This window comes from Centruroides sculpturatus, unplaced genomic scaffold (assembly GCF_000671375.1).
Source record: "Centruroides sculpturatus isolate CEXI.00-Female unplaced genomic scaffold, Cexi_2.0 scaffold1842, whole genome shotgun sequence".
NCBI classification, from domain to species: Eukaryota; Metazoa; Arthropoda; class Arachnida; order Scorpiones; family Buthidae; genus Centruroides; species Centruroides sculpturatus.
In genome coordinates, this window is record NW_019385958.1 from 3,823 (window position 1) to 23,631 (window position 19,809).

Sequence of the window (19,809 nt, forward strand, 5' to 3'; positions counted from 1 at the left end):
TAAAAGTCATTTCTTCTTATATACAGTGGAACCTTGCTTAACGAGTATTTTGCATAACGAACAAAATAAATTGTAAAAAATACTCGTTATGTGAAATATTGCTCATTAAGCGAGTGATGAGAAGAGGGGAAGTCCTGCATTGTGCACGTGCTCCATCAGTCTGTGTTTAACACTCATTCTGCTAGCTTCTTAGTGTTGCTTGTGATCAAACATTTTTCCAAACTTGTGTTCACACACATGCGTATAAACATCAACAACCATCGGCAATTACATAAACAAACCAAACAATATGCCAAATTCTTAGGCTATGTAAAGGCTATAATTAAATATTACAAATTAATTAATTTGACTAGAGGTAGGCAGTACTGAAGAATTTTCTTTGAATAAACATTATACATAAAATAGTTTTTTTTTTTTTGCATGGAACGCATTATCATATTTTACATTAATTTATATGGGGTTTTACTTTGCTTAACATGTGTTTTGCATTATGAGCAAGATTATGGAATGAATTATGCTTGTTAAGCAAGGTTCTAATATATTTCAAAAGAAGAGTAAGTACAAAGTAGCTTTAAAATGAGATTTTTCTGTTTTAACAGAATTTAAAATTTAAAAATCACCCCTGTTAAATTTAAAAAAATTAATTTTCAAATTTAACAGGAGTGAAATTCATATCAACACTGGAAGAAGAAATGATTTAATTTTAACTTCACTTTAATAAATAGCTTTTTTTAATTGTACATACTATATTTTAATTACAGCCTATTGGAAAATATTTTGAATTAACACCTGGCAATCAAGAGAAAATGCCAGAAAGTGCTTGGAAGTTTTTATATTATTTTCCTGCCTGGACTGCTATAGTCTACATTGTTCAGTTGAAAGGTAGTTATGCTTTATTTCAGAAGCCAAGTACTGTTTGGGATGGTAAGTTAATTATATATATTATTAAATATATATATACAACATTTAATATTTCTATTTAAATATTAAATATTTTAAACATAATATATGAGGTATATAACACAGATCTACATAATTTCTAATGCCTACAAAACTAGTTTAAATATAAACCATACTCCAATTAATGGATATATTTAGTATTAACAATTTCACCAAACATCTTAATCCAGTAAAGAACAAAAAATTAATGACAAACTAACATTTTCAACCTTTTTCAAAGGTCATCAGGTTTTAAAGATGGAATATAAATTGGAATAGAAAACAAAATTTAAATGTATTTGGATAGATATGTTGTCACATTTTACATGATAGATGTTGAAATAAATAAATTACATCTGGACAACAATGATTTTGTTTTGGGCTCAAAATTAGCATATTCTTATGTATTTTCATCTACTGAATTCAAAAATCACTATAAAAATGACTGATTAACTCTTGCTTTGGAGCAGCGGTTCCCAACCAGTGGTTTGCAAGAGATAAAACTATAGTCCGCAAAAGATTTAAAACTTTTATTCATTTTAAATTATAATTCAAAATGATTGACGTAATCTAAATAATACAAAATATATGAGAAAGGTTTTATAGTAAAATTTGTAAAAAAAATGTTTCATTACAAAATAGTGCATCTTCAATTATTTCAAATTTTTGTTGGCATTTTTCCTGTAAAACTCCTTAGATCAACATATAATAAAATTACACTCTATTATAGAATGAATATTTATGCAAACATGACAGCCCTCCTTGACTCAATCAATTATGCTGAGCACAAATGGAAAATATGTGTTGATCTAAAAGTCATTGCTGTACTCTTAGGAATGCAACTGGGGTATACTAAATACTGTTGCTTTTTATGTATGTGGAACAGTAGGGATAGGAAATTACATTACATTCAAGTGGACTGGCCTGCAAGAAATATTGACTCTACTGAGAAAAATATCGTTGCCTAGCCTCTCGTGGACCCAAAAGATGTTCTTCTTCCACACCTTCATATCAAGCTGGGTTTAATGAAGTCTTTTGTCAAAGGTAGGAACCAGAAAGGACAGGCATTTAAGTACTTAAGAGACAAATTTCCTAGATTAAGTGATGCAAAGGTTAAGGAAGGTATTTTTGTTGGACCACAAATTCGAAACTTGTAAAGGATCTCACGTTTGACCAAGTTTTGGAGGGAAAAGAAAAGGAAGCTTGGGAAGCCTTAAAGGGAGTTATTTGTGGATTCTTAGGCAACAAAAGAGACTGTGACAATACTTCTGGAAAAATATCATCAACTCGGATGCAACATGTCCTTCAAAATCTGTTTTCTCCATTCCCACCTAGACTTTTTCTCTCCTAGTTGTGGAGCTGTCAGTGATGAACATGGGGAAGGATTCCACCAGGATATTTCTGTATTGGAACAAAGATATCAGGGCCATTGGAATGAAGCAATGCTTGCAGATTACTGCTGGGTCTGTGTGTAGGGATGCACCAGAACTCACTCACAAGAGTCAAGCCAAAAGAAAACGATCTCATGAAGTCACCACATGATTCTCTTCACACCAAACCACCTGCCAGGTATTCTTCTATTAATTTAGAACTCTTAGAATGTTACTGTAATTTTAAAAAAATTCAAAAACACTTTCAATGTTGTTAGCAAATGTAATTAAAATGTATCGTTTTCTCTTATGCTGTTAAAATTGCCTATTGTATACCACCGAAAATAGAGCTAATAAAAATTTTTCTTTGTCATATTCAATTTTCTTACCCCAAAATTAGTAAGATTTCACTCATGAAATAAAGGAAACATTCGAAAACATTTTTTATTGGTGCCCAGTGTTATTAAATACAAATTAAGTTAGATAATAGAAGGTAAACAAAAATATGGTAATTAAATAAATGCATAAAATAAATAAATAAAAATAAATTCAAAATAAACATAATACAAAATAATAAAGTGCAAAAATTAAATCAGTCCATAAAAGGGGTAATATGATAGATAATGTTTATTTGTTGACTTCAGACAAGGTCTTCCAGGCATGTGGCAATGGTGCCATGTCCTTGCAGTTGACTGCAGTCCTTTTTAAGTATAGCTCTATATATGAGGGGATCCTCAAATAAACCACAGTTCTTGTCTGGATGGCAGGGTCCTTCTTAGTACAAGCTTCCCATTCTAGGTAAGTGTTCAATGAATCCATTTGCATCAGTTTACCAGATGTTGGTGTGAGAGATTGTTTTGCAACAGTGAACTTTTTTCAGACTTGTTATCCTATCTGTTTCTATGATGTCAGAGGCAATGTACATTTGAAATTTGTTTCTCCAGTTCAAATGATTAATCATAGTTTTTATCTGGAAGTTTTGTGAATGTTTTATCAAGATTTGTGGAATAAACATCCCATGTTATGGTAACAGGTGACTGGGTTTTCCATTGTGACAGCTCATTTTTCCAGCCAAGATTGTGATCTTGCTCTTACATAGCATGAGTAATTCAAGTGTTTTTGTGATGGACAAGTGCAGGCTGTTTTTTAAAGCTATATCTGCAACCCATTGCAGCTGTCAAATAGACTTCAATGGTTGGTTGCTCACTGACAAGAAAATCATATTGGACAATACTATCTATAGTCCACCAACCACACAGAATTTTCTATTTGTGAATTCTGGGCTTAGGTATGTGCAGTGTAGTGCACACATATTTACTGGATGACTACTAATGACATGAATGATTGAGATTCCTATAGACAATCCATTTTTCTAAAAAATTACATAACAGAACCATTTACGGTGTGATCACGTAAAAATAAATAAAAAAGAAAAGATCGATAAACAAACGTTTTCAAATCCCATCTGGGCTCTGCTTCAGGTTCCAAACAGTTTCTAGATATATGTTCGATATCTATTTAAATGACATGTTGACCGAACGTATTTTTAACAGATATCGAACATCTATCTAGAAACTGTTTGGAACCTGAAGCAGAGCCCAGGTGGGGTTCGAAAACGTTTGTTTATCTATCTTTTTACGTGATCACACCGTAAATGGTTCTGGTACGTAATTTTTTAGTAATTCCGGTGTGATGAATAGTGAATTATCTTTAATCCATTTTTCATTGTACATTCAAATATCTGTCAAAATATAATTCATTCTTTGAAAGTAAGGAATATGAAATAAGCAAATTACTAATACAGCTGATTAGTTATGACATGAAAACAATAATGAGCAGGTCACAAGCTACTAGAGTTTGTTGGTGGTAGTACATCTGAAAATCCATTAGTATAGCTTTCAAACTTTGCTTAGGTAATGTAAATACAAATGAATGATTTTGTCACATATATTGGAACTTTCCAAACTTCTGGCTTCATTTAAATTAACAACATTCAAAAACTGCATGAACTTGATTACTTATACTTTGTCATTTATAAAAGTAACACAATCGTACATTATGATAAATGCTATTAGAAGAATTTGTTTTCATGAAACAGATCTGTCCTTTAGTTTTATTTCAGAAATTTATAAATCATGTACAAATATTCTGTAAGATGTGATTTTTGTGTTGTATTCATATGTAATTTTTTAAAATGAAAGCAACAAAATAAACTTTTTAAATCCTAATATTATACAAAAAAATATCAAAGAATTTTTATAGTTTTAAATATTTTATTATAAACTTTTTATGATATTGTAAGATTAATAACATGTAAAGTAAAGTGAAAATAAAAATAATATATATTTATTATCTATTCTGTTTTGCATGCTACTTAATGGTGGAGAAGAAATTCTATTAGGAATTCTATTATCTAACATCTTGCATGGTGAAAGATTAGAATCAGTTGGGCTATATATTTCTACAGATATCTGATGTGTAAGAATTCTTTTCTTCACTAATTTTTATTCTATTTATTCTTAATTTCTCTTTACTCTTTTGAATAAACTAATCCTGTTTTTTGAAATTTAATGTTTACATTGTGATTCTTCTGTTGGGGACATGTTGAAAAACACTACTGATTTAACAAATAATTATCACAATAATAATAATTTAATATTTTCCAGAGGAGATGATCATGATTATTTTCATGAAAAATCTGTTACCTTAAAATGTTTCATTTTTTATACTTGAATTGTTTGCAATATATATAGGAATAAGCATCAAAAAATGTCACACAGGTAAACAGAATCAAAGTGTTATTTAAGACATGATCTATATTCTACTCATGATACAAGTCTAGTCTTAACATTTTATGTCAGCAAACTGGAAATGCTGCCAATATTTTTCTTTTGCTTCAAATCTTTTTAATCATTTAAAAGTTTGTCATAACCTTCATATATTTTGATAGCAGTTATATATTTAATAAATATTTTTCTAATTACTTTTGTGTTTATATTTGTTTGAAATAAGTGATAAACAACTAAACTGGATGCCAAACTGATGTGTCAAAAATTATCATAATAACCAAAAATCCACAAAAAATTAAAGAAACAATTGAAGGTGATCTTTTGCTTGCTATTCTGTATACTATACAAAAGAACAGCTTTAATCTGTTCATTCCTCAAAAACACTAAAGATCCAAATGACCAAATCATCTCCCTAGAGCCTTCTCTATTTCTTTAATGAATAATAGAGTTAGAAACAAATTACAATACATAGGGGCCATTGCATGCTCCTTAAACATATGAACAAAAGAAACCATGAAGAATCAATTAAAAAGGGTCTTTACACAACAGCATGAGCTATGTTTGCTACTGCAATCAGGTGTAAGTCAACCTAGACAGTGCACAAGTACTTCATCACATCTGAGAGAGAGCCCATCTAAAACACCTGGAAAGAATTGAAATTTACGAAGTCAGTAAAAATGCAAGAGTTACAAATTATAAAGAAATGGACTCATCATATGCATTGAAATCTATCTTTGAAACAAGCACTTATTTATTGTGACATCATCATAAATGCCAGGCTGCAATTTTTAATCATATTTTTAATTTATTTAATTTAAAATATATGCTCTCCACCTGAAATTAGTACTGTAGTGTACATCATACTTTTTCATTAGCAATGGAATTGTGCTGATCATCTAACTTTTTTCAGGGGAAAATTTTTGAATTGAAATGACTTGTTCACATCCGAAGTTCGTATATAGTTAATCAGGACCTCCTGCCCCTAAGCTTTCCATATCTGGTCTTCAATTTCATTTATCTAGCACCATTCTTGAGATTAAGGAAAGACAGACAAATTGATGAGAGTGGGAATTTATAGATCTACAACTTTTTCAAATTGCAGCCCAATAACCTAAAAGCTTCTATGATATGTAAGCATTATCATCCAAATGCATGGCAACTGCAAATCAAATAAATGTTTAGTTTAGAAATAAACAAAACTACACCCTTATAACCAGCAAATGAACAGATAATTTTAATGAATATAAGCATTTTCCTCTGTTTTAAACAGACATAATCAGGCTACCTGGAATGAAAACAAAAATAAATGCTATGTTCTATTTTTTTGAACATGCATTTGATTTTGTTTTCATTCCATGTATCCTGATTATGTCTGTTCAAATTGGAGGAAAACATTTATTTTCATTACAATTATCTGTTCTTTTTCTGGTTATAGGTATGTAGTTGTATTTATTAGTATGTTAGACAAGTATAGATAGAGGTGGCTATATTCTATTTAGTTTAAATTTTGTAAATTCTATTTTATATTCATTATTAATTTTATTGTAAACCTTACGACGACTGATAAAATTGGCTCAAAATGTTAGTTTATTGATCAGTGTTTTTTTTTTCTGAATTTTTGTTTTGTTGATTTTTTTTTTTTTTGAAATGAAAATGATTTCTAATCAGGATAATAATGGAGGCATATCTGGTTTTGTTATAGTGCAATTTTATTTTTGCCTTTTAAGATTTATTTTCTTAAAATAAATTTACACTTTCATGTACAGTACTGGATATTAACATTAAACAAACAACAAAAAGACCAAAAAATCCAACATAAAACTAAAAATTTAATATGAAACAAATGTTTTCAGTAATTTTAAACCACCATTGTCAGATTAGAACTGATTTTCAAATATAGAATGTGGCTTGTAATGGAATAAAATTTAAATTAAAGAATCCATCTACTGGTTGAATATATGTGGCACCAATAAGGAAGGAAGACTTTATATGAAGTGCAAAAATAACACCGTATGTGGCTGTTATTGTCATCTCTATCCAATCAGCCAATGAAAAATTAATGTAAATTTTGTTCCATTATATGTATTAATCTATATTCAAATGTCATTTCTAACCAGATGATAGTGGTTTAAAACTACCGAAAATGTTTGTTTCATGTTAAATTTTCAGCTTTATGCTGGTTTTTTGTATTTTGCTGTTTGTTTATTCTCTTAATTTCATAAAGTAATTTTTCAATTAAAATTTTAAATTCTGTAATTGAAAATAAGTAAGGCCAACCTTAAGTAGGTAGACCTTGTACTTAAATGAGATTTGTTATGAACATTTTGGAACATTAAGATTACTTTCAGGTGACACAGCACACTGATGAAAATTGTCATTGTTGAAGGTTTAATAAGAATATATCAAAGTTCATGAAATCACTAAAATAATAATTATTCTGAACAACATTTTCATGAAATCAGTTCAGATTTAAAATTTTGTAGTTTCTTGTTGGTTCCAAAAATGTTTATTGGGCAAAAGCAAAAGAATTGTAGATTAATTGAAAATCTCTGCCATTACTAAGATGAATAACTTTGTGGAAACCATTATTACAGGAAATGAAATATGGATTATAGTCCACTCCAGAGTCAAAAAGAAATTTCATGACATTGAAACATCATGATTCTCAGCTTCCAAAAGATTCAATTCATTCACGAACTTCCTTATAAGGAAAACATTCAAGAATTGAAACATTGCAAACTGCAGTTTTGCAGTACTTTAGAATTCTTGGACAGGAAAATTACCAGGAAGGAATGTTTAAAATGCTAGGATAAATGTCTGAATGCTTATGGGTATGTGTGGAAAAGTAAATATAGTAGCTCCTCGTTATAAATGCATGTAGGAAGACAAACCAAATAAGCAATATATTAGATGACATGATATAACCAAATTATCTATCCAATATTTGCTAAAGCACTTTTATATTTGGAAGACAAAAATTAACATACATCTGAATGAACAATATAATGAGGAGCTACTGCATTAATGTGTGGTGTTTGTTGAACTTTTCAAGATTTTGTGCAATAATTATGTTGATGTAATTTTGATAATTTGTGCTATAATTATCATATAGCCCTCATAAACATTACCAATGTCATAAAAGTTTAATTTCTGTAGATATGTGAAAAGAATCTTGTTATACAGTATACATGTAGTGATATATTGATATGAGATTGGTTTATGAAAACATATCAGCAACTAAAGTTAAGATTTCTAATATATTATAATTTTTCTTTTAAAGTAGTAGTAATTTTTAAATTTATCTAAATATGTAAAATATCATTTACATGATAATAAAGTTAGGCAAATTAATCAATATGAAAGTAAGTCAAATTTATAGTTTATTATATTTGAATTAATATTAAAACTAAGTTTATATAAGACTGTCTTTCAGTGTTAGAATGAGATTAAGACTGTCTTTCTGCATTAGAAAGACTTTATTTGATTTTTATTATATTACATAATCTTTTGCATCAAGTGCTTTAGGAATCAATATTAAAAATATTAATGTAAGAAAGTATGCTAAAAATTATTTTAAAATTTATCTTACATGTTTTCAGTCAAAATTGCTATCATTTGATATCCTTTATTTAATGTAATATAATATATAGTATTTTTTTTTATCATAATTGAAATAGTATCATTTTCAGAGCACAACATTAAAGTTCCTCATTTTGAGTACTCATATATATATATTGTAAGTAAAGCGTAAAGCAGTAAATTATTTTAAAAACAGTACTAATTTCTGGATTTATTATAATAATATGACACTTGTGAGTTTTTAATAATAATATAATTTATATCTTTGCTCATTGTTTTATTTTCATATGAGAAAGTAATATATCAATTATATATCTAGATAGTCCATTCAATAAATAATGCTTCCATGCAAGTGTTTTATGTAGTTGTTGCCTAGCAAACAATAGACATCAAATGATTCTTTGTTTCATTAGCTACATTTTAATGTGTAATAGGACATTGAACTTGTTATAATTCAAAACTTGCATTAAAATTTTAAAATCTATCATTCACATTAAAATGTTCAGTGAAATTAATTCTGCAATATTCTAAAAAAAAAACATAAATAAATAAAATGATTTTATTAAAATAGTAATACAAATAAAATGTAAATATTAATTGCATATACAGTGGAACCTCGCTTAATGAGCATAATTCATTCCAGAATCTTATGCGTAATGCAAAATACTCATTAAGCGAAACAGTTTTTTTCATATAAATAATGTAAAATGTGATAATGCATTCCATGCCGGAAAAAACACTCAAATATTTTATGCATAATGTTTATTCAAAGAAAATTATATAATATACATTGTTAAGGAGTGTGAATCAGCTTCATTTTTTTTCTAGCATGGAATGAATCAACCTGGAATGCAAATTCGATTTGCAAAAAACAAAAAAAAATATCACAGATAATATGTCTGATAAACACGCCAAATGATATGCGAAATTCTTGGGTATGCAAAGGCTATAATTAAATATCATAAATTAATTAATTTGACTAGAAGTAGGCAGTTATGCTGCCATCTTGTATTAAATTTAATAATTATAAATAATTTTTAATTTAGACCTTTTTAAAATTTAATTTGGAATTGGTCATTAAATTTAATACAAGATGACAGCCATACTGCCTAGTTCTAGTCAAATTAATTAATTTCTAATACTTAATTATAGCCTTTACATAGCTCAAGAATTTGGCATATCGTTTGACATGTTTATTATATACTGGGCAATGGTTGTTGATGTTTATACGTAATATGTGTGAACACAAGTTTGGAAAAATGTTTGATCACGACACTAAGATGCTAGCGGAACGAATGCTAAACACAGACTGATGGAGTATTCACACAATTTGGGACTTCTCATCGCTCGTTAAGCAAGTCATTTTTTTTTTACAATTTGTTTTGCTCGTTACGTGAGGTTCCATTACAGTAATAATAATGAAACTTTTATTATATTTTTAAGCTACTAATAGGTCATTAACATTTTTAACATATTGTCTAAAGTTTAAGGCAGCTCACTTGCCATCAAGCAAGCTGATACCCTGGCCAATCTACCACTGGCAGTGTCAATGTATGTCAAACAACAATCAGTTAAAGAATTTTTAACTCATGAAAATGTATCTCCCAAAAAAGTTTATACAAGGTTAGTGGCAGTTTATAGTGCTGAAACTATGGACAAAACCAATAATTCTTCAACATAACAAAGTTAGATCCCCACTATTGCTTATATATCAGAAGCCATACAAAAACTTGGGTTTGAAGTTCTTGATCACTCTCCTTAGCCCAAATTTGGCACCTTCAAACTTTTGTTTGTATCAACTCTCAAGAGGCATCTAATGGAATTCATTTCACCTATAATGATGGAATAGAAATGGTTCTGAGGACAACCTGAAGATTTTTATAAAGATGGTTTGAAAAACTTGTTAAACACTGTCATATCTATATCAAACATAAAGGGGGTCATGTAGAGAAATAAAATGTGCTGATTAAATTAGAAATATTAGCTTTTGTTCTTGTTTTGGTTTCAGTGTAATATGTTATTACTTGAAGATTTGCAAGCATTACTTATTGAATGCCACTTTGTGTGTGAAGATAGCCAGACAGACAAAATTACACTTGATCTTACCTAGTCAGTTTTTATTCTCTGGTGATAGTTCTTAGGTTTTAAAAAATTGATTAAAGAAAATTTGTTTTGTCCTGACTATTTAAATGAGAATAAAATGTTTGCATTAATTTTTATTTATTTTAGATTGGAATCTTGATTCACCATTGCCATTTGATTTTTATGTTGTATATATGATAGTGTGCAGCTTTTATGTGCACTCCTTATATGCTACAATCTTTGAAGATGTATGGCGAAGAGATTCATCAATGATGGTTGCACATCATATTCTAACTTTAATATTACTTGCACTCTCATATAGTTTAAGGTATGTTTGATTTTAAATAAGCTATATAGAATATTTCTTCACTTTTTATAATAATTATTTAAATAGAAGATGTGTTAAAAAATAATGTTTCTTTTGTATAATAACTGCTGAAATAAGATAGGACTACTTTCAATATCATTTATTAATAAAACTGCTAAGTTACAAAATTTTATTATTACATGCCACTTTATAAAGAGATTTTTAAAAAGACGTTGATTAGGAGTGGTTACTTAGTAATTCTTTAATGATAAAATTCATGTAATAAAATTACATCATCTGATAGCATTATGTAAGAGGACATATTTCTGTACATTATCCTATTATTAATATCTACAACAGTCTTTACTTCTACTGGAAAATTAATAATTGTATGCTGAAAACTTTAGGCTGTCTTACTAATTCTACTTTTCATCAATCTTTTCTATGATTATTTGAAATTTTTAATCATTTGTCATTTAAAACAATAATCAATTCTGTTTATCTTATATGAGAGCTTTTTTCTCACATTTTACTAATATAAAAGCCATTTTGTGTGTGTAAATGCCTTATAACTCCTGCAATCCAGATGAAATTTTGGTTATATTTGTTTTATGTTCTGACAGAAAGTATAGGATATATATTTTGGAGAAATATTAGCTATAGAATAAATGTTTTATCAATTTTGGATTGGCGATTGCAGTGATGTCGGTGACCACACAACGTTCATGCTTGACGAGAGAATTTTTCTTAAGTTGCATTTTTAAATATTTTGGCAAATGGCATATTTTAAACTTACTTTATTAAATTTAAACTTTAAAAAATGACAGCCACATTGTATTACTTCTATAACAAATTTTTTTAAAGAAAGCTTTCCATAGTGACCATGTGATGTTCTACTATCCAATTTGAAGTAACAATCTAACAAACCTGTTATTTAGAAAGTCTTATTGCTCATTTAACTAATGTACATACAATTCATCTTTGTTTTATTAACATGGAATTTAAAAAGATTTACTATTTTGTCAGGGGAATGCCTAAGAGAAAGTGTAAGAGTAAGATTGGTCAGGCAAATTCTAGATCTAAAAGAATAAGAATCTAGGGATGGGGAGTTGGGAGTAGTATATTCTTCCGCCAATATACTACTCCCAACTCTCAAGTTGGTGTTTTTTTTTTTAAATTGACTGACTCCTGATTCCCATAAAGCAATTTGACTCCCAACTCTGACTCTCCATCCCTGGAACAACTGAGACCTGTGAAGGCCATGAAGTCTGACTTGAACAACATCGAATAAGAACGTTGCTGATTTGTGATTGTGATGCTTGCAGCCCTTGACAGCTTTGTCAAGGGCTGCAGAAACAGCATCACAATGTCAAACTCAAGTATAAATTACTTAATTTGTAGAAATATTAGCAACTTTTTGAAATTTTTGAAATATCTACTCTTCTCAATTCTTCAATCTCTTTCTCATAATTGTCATGCTTAACAGAAGCATTTCTATTATATATGTTAAGCTCAAAGACCGAAATCGCTCATTGAGTGAAAAAAAATGCCCATGAATTAAAATTTACATCGTGGAAGTTGTAAAAATGGCCACAATGTGTTGTGGCTAACTCAAAATGACCACAAAGTGAAATTTGTGTTGTGGCTTTCATGATATTTGACCACTACATGTTGTGGTGATTAAGAAAAGCCATAACGCATTCTAAACATTAGCTGATGCAACCGCGATACAGGATCATAGTGGTTTGTAACCACGATGCACAGTTGTTTGTAACTTTAAAATATGGATTATAGGCTCGAAACATTTTTTATTTACAATTTTTAATGCCGAACAACATTAGTTCTACAAGTTTTCCTAGAAATTTAATTTTCATACTTAAAAAAATTTCAAAGAAATAAAATATATGGAGAAAAATACACATTAGTTTCTTTTGTTTTGCTAAAAAGTGCTAAAGGTCTAATTACATATTTGTGAGTGCTTGATATACTATACATGATAAAATAAAAATCAGCTGCTAGAGTTAAAAATCACTGTGCTATGGATTTATTATGGTTAAAAGCCACCACACATTCTGGATGTTAACTAATAACGAGTGATGATAAGAAAATAAAACTTTCTTTTTCATTATGATTTATTTATCTTCAATTATCTTATATATGCAGTTAACAAAATTATTCACCATGTACAGAAATTTAACTTGGTTACTTTACAACAACAATTAATTATTCATGCATTTTATGTTCTTTGAGCAACATTTGCATTTTTAACAATAAAGTATCTTTTACAGTGACACATTATAAACCCTTGCTACTTCCAGATGTTAACATGGATGCTGAGCGAAGTGTTAATAAAGTTGAGGGTGTGTTCTGAATGATGATAAAGTTACTGTAAAAATTGTAAATTCATTACAAGCTTAAAGTTGATTAAGACTTTCCTTGTTTCCTAACTGATAGAGACCTGATGGATTAATGCTCATAACAACAGCTTAAACATTTGTGGGAGCTGCACGTCCCCTATCAATGTTAGACACCCCAGCTAAAACAATGGAACCAATTTCAACTGCAGAAAATTACTCTAAATTGAGAAAACTCTCCAAGCTCAAGCTCGAATAAAAAAAGATGAATGGTTCTATGATGTAGATCCCTGTACTATTATTGTGAAATAATAATCAGAACAATTCTTACTGTTTTTGAAAATTTTAATAACTAAAATGTCTTAGAATTTTTAGGCTTTATCAGAGGTATTAATTTACATCTGATATGGAGAGTGCCAATGGCTCAATGGCATGAAAGTTGAGAAAAGCGAAATTCTACTCAGGTGTAATATACAGTAATACCTTGATTTTCATTGACTTTGGTTATTGTCGGTTTTGGATTTCGCCAATTGTTTTCTGGTAGATTATCAACGAAAACCAAAGTATCACTGTACAGTGTACACCCAAGATCTAGTATCAATCTGCATTATTTCTTTAGCTTCTGTTGTCCTATCCTAAAATCTTCCAGTTATAGGGAAAAACAGAATGATTTTAGGCTAAAACTTTTTCCAGTGAAATTTGTGGAGTGATGAGTAGTAGCATCAGAACACAGGGTAGTTTTACCCTAGATTTACCTTAAATATAAGACTACCCAAAACATTACTCTGAGAGGTTGAAATTACTCTAGAAAAGAGTAATTATCCTAGAAACAGCAGCACTGGTCAAGAATGAATACAATACAAACTCCGCAAGTGTTTGCAATGCACCCGTTGACAAGTTACAACCTATCCTTCGTATCGTGGTTGCATCAGCTAATGTTCAGAATGCATTATGGTTTTTACCACAACATGTAGTGGTCAAATATCATGAAAGCCACAATGCAAATTTCCCTTTGTGGTCATTTTGAGTTTGACACAATGCATTGTGGATTTTTTTTACAATTTCCACAATGTGAATTTCGCTTTGTGGTCGTTTCTTTCGCTCAAATGATTTCGGTCTTTGAGCCTAACATATATATAATGATCTAATTCACTCTGAAGATCTTGATGAGATTATCAGAACTCAGGATACCCAACTTACCTTTTGACATTCATATTCTCAAATTCATTACAGTAGGTTGCCAGATTGCAATTATCTAGCTTATTGGTGATTTGATCAGGTTCATAATGAGATTGTCAGTTTGAATTAAAGTGAAATACAGTAGAGCATCGATTATCCGACCCCCCCCCCAATCAACTGTCACATTGGTTAACCGACCGTGTTCTAGTCGGCAAATCCAAATGTCCACTAGTGATGCAGTGCTAAAATATTTGGCTATTTCTTGGCTACTTTAATATTAAATCTTTGGTGTTTTAGCTGGCAACACCGGCTTGACCATGAAAGGGATGCCAGTATTTTTAAACAAGGCTTAATTTTCTAATTATGAGTGGTTTGTTTTGAGCAATAAAATAATTTTTAACAATACAATAGCAAAGATTATTTTTTAAAGATTTTTGTTAGGCTTAACTTCGATGCAAATTCAATGCGAAGTAGGTTAATAACGATATACTATCAATAATATACTAATTACATGGGATATACTATACTAATAATGTATTTTTTCATACTTTTCGGTTATCTGTTTTTTCAGTTATCCGACCAACCCCAGTCCCCAATTGAGTCGGATAATCGATGCTCTACAGTATTAGCTTATTACCTACATAGAAAATTAATAAACTGTGTTTAAAAACTTTCTGAATTGTCTCCATTATATAACTAAATAGAAATTTTATGATAATTAAAGAAACATTATTTTTCTTTATTATTCATATTTTTTGTAGATTATTTTTTATTTCATAATAAATGTCAAAGTATATTTTAAAACATTATTATTTTTGAAAATACAACCAATTTTTGTAATGATGAAAAAGTCAGACAAAAACTCTAAAAAAGGTTCTTTTTGCAAGAAATTGGTGCATTTCTTAAATAATTTTTCAGAAAAAATTGTAGGACCATCATTGTCATAAATAAATTGTTTTATATGTCAGTCTGTTAATTAGCAATCCATGCTAAAAATAGATCATTTTTAGCATCAGTTTCAATTTTATTTTTATTAATTAATGTATTTACAGATTTATAATTATATATTCTATCCTATGATTGTGCTTAAATTGAAGTGATATTTTAATTTTAAAAATTTTTACATTAATTTATAAGTTCAATGTTGCTCAGCAAATTATACAGTAGGCCTACTAAATTTTTTATATGATTTAATTTAAATTTTCCAAACAATGTAATAGTAGTAATTAATTGGTTCATAATTTGTTTTATTTTGTGTTAATGTGCTATAACTTTGAAGAAATTTTATGTATGTCCAGGGAAAATTTTGGGTTCAAAAATATTCTCCATCTCTGCAATTCATTTTTAATCAGGTCAAGGTCCTTTCATATCTTACCTAAATCAAATACTGCTTCAGTATAGAAAACCTGGATTCCACATTATCCCTATTGACAAGATAGCCTGAATAATTTTGAAAAGATTAGTATGTAGAAATGCAGGATTTGTTTTAAGAAGCTCTTTGAATCATTGTTAGTTTTTGAATTTTTTAAAGTAGTAGGGCTACATTTAAAGTCCAATTTCCATTATTCACAATTCATCAAAATTAGAAAAAATACTGTTTACTGAATTGTCACTATAATTGTTCAACTATGTAGCCAGCAGCTAATGTTTGTTTGTACTGGATCATATATGTTTTATAACTGTTATAAATTTAATAATACAACAAATTGTTTGATAAATTTTACAACTTTTAACATAAGTCATGCTGACTTGATATTAATTTTAAAATAATACATCTGTAGGTTATTGTTGGATTATTTGTGATGAGACTATTGCTTGAGATCAATTGCTTGTGAATTTTTAAAACCAAAATCCTACAGTTGTGGGTATTCACTTTACCACTGAGATATGTTGACTCACCACTGAGGATAATGCTTTTCAGTAATGTCTTGTCTTCATTTTTGCACTACATGAGAAACTTGATGATATTTGCTGTAAATTAATGCTTCAACAAATTCCAGAAGTTTTCTGATTACACCTTTAAAAATACAGCAAGTACTCACTTATTATAAATAGGTTTTTGAAAACTGATGTTGAGCAAAATGAGATAATACATTAATTACTACAAAAAACTGAATGTACTATAAATAATTAACTCAAAATAAACCCAAAATCCAGTAACAAAAAACAAAAAAAAAATTTTTAATTACTGAACTGATGTTTTTGATTTTAAATATCATCAGGTTTTTAAGATAGAACAGAAAACAATTTAAAAAATACAATGATTTCAAATCATATTACATATCACATGCACAAAGGTTGAATATTTTAAATAAAATATCTAAAGAAAATAACCTAAAATAAAAATACTATGCAAAATAAATATAAATAAAAAGTATGTTAAATAAATGAGTAAACATAAGATAAGAAGGTTTGTTGTTATTACACTTATCAATTTTAACCTCCTTTTCTCATAATACTCTGTTCTTTGATCCTCATAATGTTTTAGGGGTGAAGTTTGTGACTAAAGTGAATCAAACTTAAAAGGTGGCCACACACATTAAGGAAATTCTTTGAGGAATAACTGTGCCGGCCTTGCCTTGAGGAATTCCTGTTCATGTGTGGGAGAAAACTGTACAGTTTCGGTGGCCTGTACAGGCTGCCAGAATAGAAACAAAAAAACCATTTGATTTTCATGCAGAGTTTTGGACTGTGCAGGCCAACCGTATCATGTGTGCCGTCATGTTGTTCAATTGTGAGAACCATGTCTCATGAATGTTTGGAAGAATTATTTTCTATAACCTTATTAACTTTTATTATTTATAACCTGAAAAATTAATTTTTCAGATTTATAAATTATTTTCAGATAAAAAATTTTCGAGTAAATTAAAATTACAAACAATTTAGAAAACTTCTCAATTCATTTCTTCAGTTTTCATAAAACAACTTGATACTCTATATTATTTTCTTTTACATTTTAAAAAATTTATTGTTTTAATATCCAAGTAAATTAAAACATGACAACTTAAAATATTATTTTAACAATAAGACAAAGTTTAATAAATTTTTTTTAATTATTAAATTGTAAAATTTATTTGCGATAATAATTTTTACAATTTGTACTAATATCGGATGTGGTTGAGAATTATTAATATATATTTGCTTTTTTTTTTCTAATATCCAAATAAATTAAAACACAACAATTTAAAATAATATTTTAACAATAAGACAAAGTAAAATAGGGAAATGGTTATAGATATAAATAATTATTATATTAATCTTTTAATGACAATTTTTTTTATTCTAGATGTCACAAAATTGGTCTTCTAGTTCTTATTTTCCATGATATAAGTGATATACAATTGGAATTTACGAAACTTGTAGTTTATTTTAAGATACAAAATGGAAAATTTATTATGGCATATGAAATAGTAGCCAATGTTATGTTTTGTGTATTTGCAGTTACATGGTAAGTTTTATTAAATGTAATTATTGAATATTTAATGATTTTGATGATTTTGCTGAAATATTAAGAATTTTTTAAATCTGAAAAAAAAATTATCAACAATGAAAATTAATATGTATTAAAATCTAATTTTGTTAGGAATCAAAGCTGTTGTTGTTATATATATTATATATAATATATTTATTATGTATGTACAGTGGTACCTCAGGTTACGAACGACCCAGCATACGAAATTTTCAGGATACGACATGAAATTCGAACATATTTTTGCTCCACGATACGAACAAAAACTCACCATACGACGTTACATTAGTTCGCATTTTTCATTTGTTTTTCTTACTACAGTTATTTTTTTAAATGTATTACTTGGCTTTAATTTGAGTATGTTTTTCGCGTTGGAACGAATTATTTGGTTTTACATGTAATCGTATGGGAAAAGATGATCCACCTCACGAAATTTCCATGATACGATCTCAGTTTCGGAACGGATTAATTTCGTATCCTGAGGTACCACTGTATGTCTCTTTAATCCGACATTAAGTTCGGTAGACTATTATTACAGCTTTCAGGTTAGACGCTTCTTTTATTGTTTCAACATATGCATTTTGGACTTATATAAATGTTAAGTCCCTCTTCAGTGCAATACTATGGTTTTGTCTTCTAAAACCACGGTGTACAACGGGTAACATTGGAAAGATTTTAAAATACAGCCATTAAAAACACCACAAATACATTTTCCAACATTAATACAGAAAACCTATTGATAGTCTATCAAACTTAATGTTGGATTAAAGAGACATACATACATAGTACATAATAACAGCTATCCAAAAGTGATATTTAGAATAATATATTTATATTTGTATGTGTATGTATTAGTGATGGGACATTCAGTCACTGAGAACTTTGAGCTAAAAAATGCTATTTTGAAAGTTTGGCCATTTGATGGTTTACACATACTGCACTCAACATAAATGAATGCCTCAAGGACAATGAATTAATTTAATATTCCTTCCAATAAGGTTCATGTTATAAGAGATATAAGGTTGCTAATATTGCTGCAGGAGTTTCACAAGCTGAATATGATTCATTGCATTGTTTTCTACAAACCTTGCAACTGCTCCTTAAATGCTATCCATGTATGAGTGTGAAGGATATTATATTCATATGCAAATAGATAGTTGAATATTTTAATCACTTCTCAGCAGCATTTGCAAAATATTAGGATTATCAGAAAAAATTCAATCTGCCACAAAATAATTTATTCAAGACATTCAAACCAGATGGTATTATATGCTTTGCAGAATATCTGAGCATAAAATAGTCCTTATCTCATACTTCAGTGATCATGCAAATTTTGTATATTTGGAAACAAGTCAGTGGAAAATTCTAGAGAAATTGCTCAAAATACTTAAGCATTTTCTTGATTTGTACAAAATTTTTAAATAGTAGAGAAGCAACTGCTTCTGCCATAATTCCAAACATAAAAATGACAGATCACTTTTTTGATACAGAAGAATAAAGAACTGTCTGGTAGACTAAAATCCACAGAAGCTTTCCATGCTGATAATGTTAAGAATAGATTTAGCAGTTACTTTAAGGACAAGAACTTCATACTAGAAACTTATTTAGATTCATGTTTCCAAACTAGTTTCTTAAAGATGAGTATAATCAGAAATCTGAACGAGCTATTGAGTTATGACTTTCTGAAGATATATATGATAACAAATCTGTTACTGATAGTTCTCAGACCACAGACTCCTCT

General features: G+C 28.8%; 1 protein-coding gene across 1 annotated transcript in view; it reads left to right on the forward strand.

Annotated features, from left to right (window-relative positions):
- The first annotated feature begins 732 nt into the window (after positions 1-732).
- The window catches only part of LOC111612809 (ceramide synthase 1-like), a 36,708-nt gene continuing 17,631 nt past the window's right edge, over positions 733-19,809 (forward strand). The window contains exons 1-3 of the mRNA XM_023354066.1: positions 733-924; positions 10,907-11,087; positions 17,886-18,047. Coding sequence (XP_023209834.1) covers positions 807-924; positions 10,907-11,087; positions 17,886-18,047 — 461 coding nt within the window. The 5' untranslated portion in view covers positions 733-806. The remainder of the gene's footprint in view (positions 925-10,906; positions 11,088-17,885; positions 18,048-19,809) is intronic.